Source organism: Syzygium oleosum, unplaced genomic scaffold (genome assembly GCF_021117445.2).
Source record: "Syzygium oleosum isolate NSW1041296 unplaced genomic scaffold, Sole_v2.1 Sole_v2.26, whole genome shotgun sequence".
Classification (NCBI taxonomy): Eukaryota; Viridiplantae; Streptophyta; class Magnoliopsida; order Myrtales; family Myrtaceae; genus Syzygium; species Syzygium oleosum.
The window spans coordinates 2920619-2923548 of record NW_026607510.1 but is presented as its reverse complement, the minus strand read 5'-3'; the positions used below and the strand labels follow the sequence as shown (position 1 = coordinate 2923548).

The 2930-nt window shown below is 37.4% G+C and overlaps 1 protein-coding gene across 1 annotated transcript; it reads right to left on the bottom strand.

Annotated features, from left to right (window-relative positions):
* Nucleotides 1–291: 291 nt before the first annotated feature.
* Nucleotides 292–2250, bottom strand: LOC115682414 (NAC domain-containing protein 104-like). Its single transcript, XM_030606621.2, has 3 exons — nucleotides 1864–2250; nucleotides 1286–1533; nucleotides 292–636 (listed from the first exon to the last, which is right to left on the bottom strand). The coding sequence occupies exons 1-3, from the start codon at nucleotides 2063–2065 to the stop codon at nucleotides 472–474; spliced, it is 615 nt and encodes a 204-aa protein (XP_030462481.1). The 5' UTR covers nucleotides 2066–2250; the 3' UTR covers nucleotides 292–471.
* Between the last annotated feature and the right edge of the window lie 680 nt (nucleotides 2251–2930).

Below are 2930 nucleotides of genomic sequence, written 5' to 3'. Positions count from 1 at the left end.
GAAACATTTGAAATCTTCTAGGCTATTCAAATAATTGAAAAGATATAACCTTTTCCTGATTTGTATGAAACTTAAATAGTACTTTTATTTTTAAATATTAGAGGTAAAGTCGTCACTAAATATTTGCCTACATTTCAGGTTGCATTGGTCTAGAAATTGAGTAAATATTCGCCCGTTGATCCTAAAAAGAACAAGAGGAGTAACCTAACAAATTGAGTAACCTATCATAGACTATCGGTTGAAAAAAAAGTGAAATAGCAAATCAATAATTTCGATCAACAAACTAAAAAATGGTTAGCTCAACAGTGTAAGTTTGGGTAGGGCAAGAATTTAGAAAAGAAGACCATATGTGTACAACTACTAAATTAACTTGCTAGCACGCTGACAACGGTCCGCACAATTAGCCTCATATAGTTTATGTGCATATCATGCGTATGAATACGTTTGAATGTACAATACGAACAGGTATACTTAATCTCCCGAACTTATATCATCAAGATCGTCGTCTAAAGACAAAAACATCTCGTCCATGGACGAGAGTTCAGTCTCGCTTTTATCATCTCCTCCCGAGCAAAAGCTTTGTCCATGGCTTGTCTTGCATTCGTGAACTCGAGACAGAACCGGCGAACCATGTTCCTGTCACGTGTACAACACATATGACATTACATTCTAAACTTCCCGAGTAAGCATTCAAGAGTTTAATCAATGTCAAATCTCATTTGAACGTGTGAAACACTGTCAACATGCCTATCAACATGCCTATAAACCAGATATATTTTACTGGTGATCACTGCAATTTGATGGATTCTGCAAATAGGTCATTGAACTTTGATTTTGGTTGTAAGATATGCAACAAGTTTTCGTTTCTTTTTATAATTGTTGCATTTCGACTGGAATCCGACTAAATTTCTAGCAAAGTGTCAACATGGCAACCCGTGTAGAGCTGACATCTATAGCCCAAGTGGATGCCACCTTTGAAATTTTCTTATATCTTGGGCTGAGGTGGTATCTACTTGGACAACATGCCCTGTCGCCTCCATATCAGCACTTTGCTGGAGAAATAAGTCCGTGTTTTCAGTCAAATTGCCTTAATTTCAAAAGGAAAATCCGAAAGCTTAGCACAGAAAATGACCGAAATCAAAATTCGGCGACGTGATTGAAAAATGTGTTGTTAACGAAACTCTTGTAGACATGGTGTACGACGCACAAAGTCTCGTGAAGTTGCTCGAACATAGATTAACTGACAATCTAACTTCTAAAATTTCTGTGGAATATTTGCACTCACTTGTCTTGGATTGGTCAATTGATTGAAGGACATGAGATGATACTCCTGCATCACCCAATTTGTTTCTTGACCTGTTGGAGCCTCTCCAATGTGGAAAGTCAGAGATTTCTTGATTCCTATAACTTCTCCAGCTTCACTAAACACTGGCTCTTCCATGTCCAGATCTTTCCAATACCCATTTTCCGTAATTCGATTGTTCATCATTCTACTGAAATAGAAGTATTGGGTTCCATTCCACAGCGCCTTTCCTGTGCATTCAAAAGCTAATTTCAGCTGTGGAAGTGGAACTGATAAAAAAAAATTCTACAGCAAATCAAATATGATGATTTACCTGGTACTTTATTAACACCGCAAAAATTTGCTAAGTTACTTTTGATTGTCATGTGACTTGAAGAAAATCATTTACTCTAACAAGTCTCGTCTTCAAGATCTTGGCAGCTCATCATAAGATATATTAGGGCAATCAGAACTCATTTTTCTATACCTTTTTATCCAAAATTTCTTCTAGCTAGGGCACTGCTTCATACTAAGCAACTATATATATTGTACTAAAGCAAAAGTTGCTCTCTTTCGCTTACCATGGAGGTCCCAAGGATCATGGTGGTGAGACTTGAGATCAGGGACTAAGTGATCATAGAGTGGAGACACAGAGGCCGGCTGCTTCTTAGGATGCAGAAAGTGAAGGACGAGTTCTTCGTCCGTCGGTGAGAACCGAAACCCAGGCGGTAGCTTCAGCATCTTGCGATCATCTTCTTCTTCCTTCTCCTTCGTATCTCTCATGATCACAAGCCAAAACCAGCAAAATTGAGCAACTGCTGATTATCCTATGCATAAACACACGTTCTTGATGCTCTTTCCTTTCTTTACCAATTTCTATGATTGATATCCACACACGTCTATATATAAACACACAGAGAGAGAGAGAGAGAGAGAGAGAGAGAGAGAGAGAGAGAGAGAGAGAGAGAGAGAGAGAGAGAGAGAGAGAGAGAGAGGGCGGCGGTATATGGAGGACTATGATATGTTAAGTGGAAAGTCCTAATAGTGCCTGGTCTTTTAAAGGTAACAAGAGGAGAGAGATGGATGATTTAGGCTGATCTCTTTTGTTGCAAGTAACTTTTTCCTTCTCTTATAATCCAGTAACCTAAATGCAATATTCTTTTTTATTTTCTGTTTATGGTCATTCTACAAAGTTGAAGTGAATCATCCAATGATACTCATTTGACTGTGTATCTAATAATTTAAGCATTTGAGTTGCAGCCTAAGGTTTTAAATTTGGCACTTCAATGTATAGAATGGATCTTATGTAATGGCTGTATTATTTACGTGGTGCATCACTCTTTAATAGAGTGATTGAGAACTACAAGAATTAAAAAATAAATCCAATTTTTATCTTTCGATTCTTTTTATTGTGAATGGTGACTCAGAAAAAATGGTGACTTTGTTGTCTTCTAAATATGATGGATAAGATACTTTCTTGATTTCCACGGCCGCAGTATAGACGCGAGATGATCAAACACAGTGTTGTGTGTTCATGTTACAAGATATTTGAGAGATTATAAGCTTGACTCATTGGGTTTTTCATTCAAAACTAGGATTTAATCTACACTAGAAGTTTGGTCAGGTGATAGATTCATCGAATATGTTG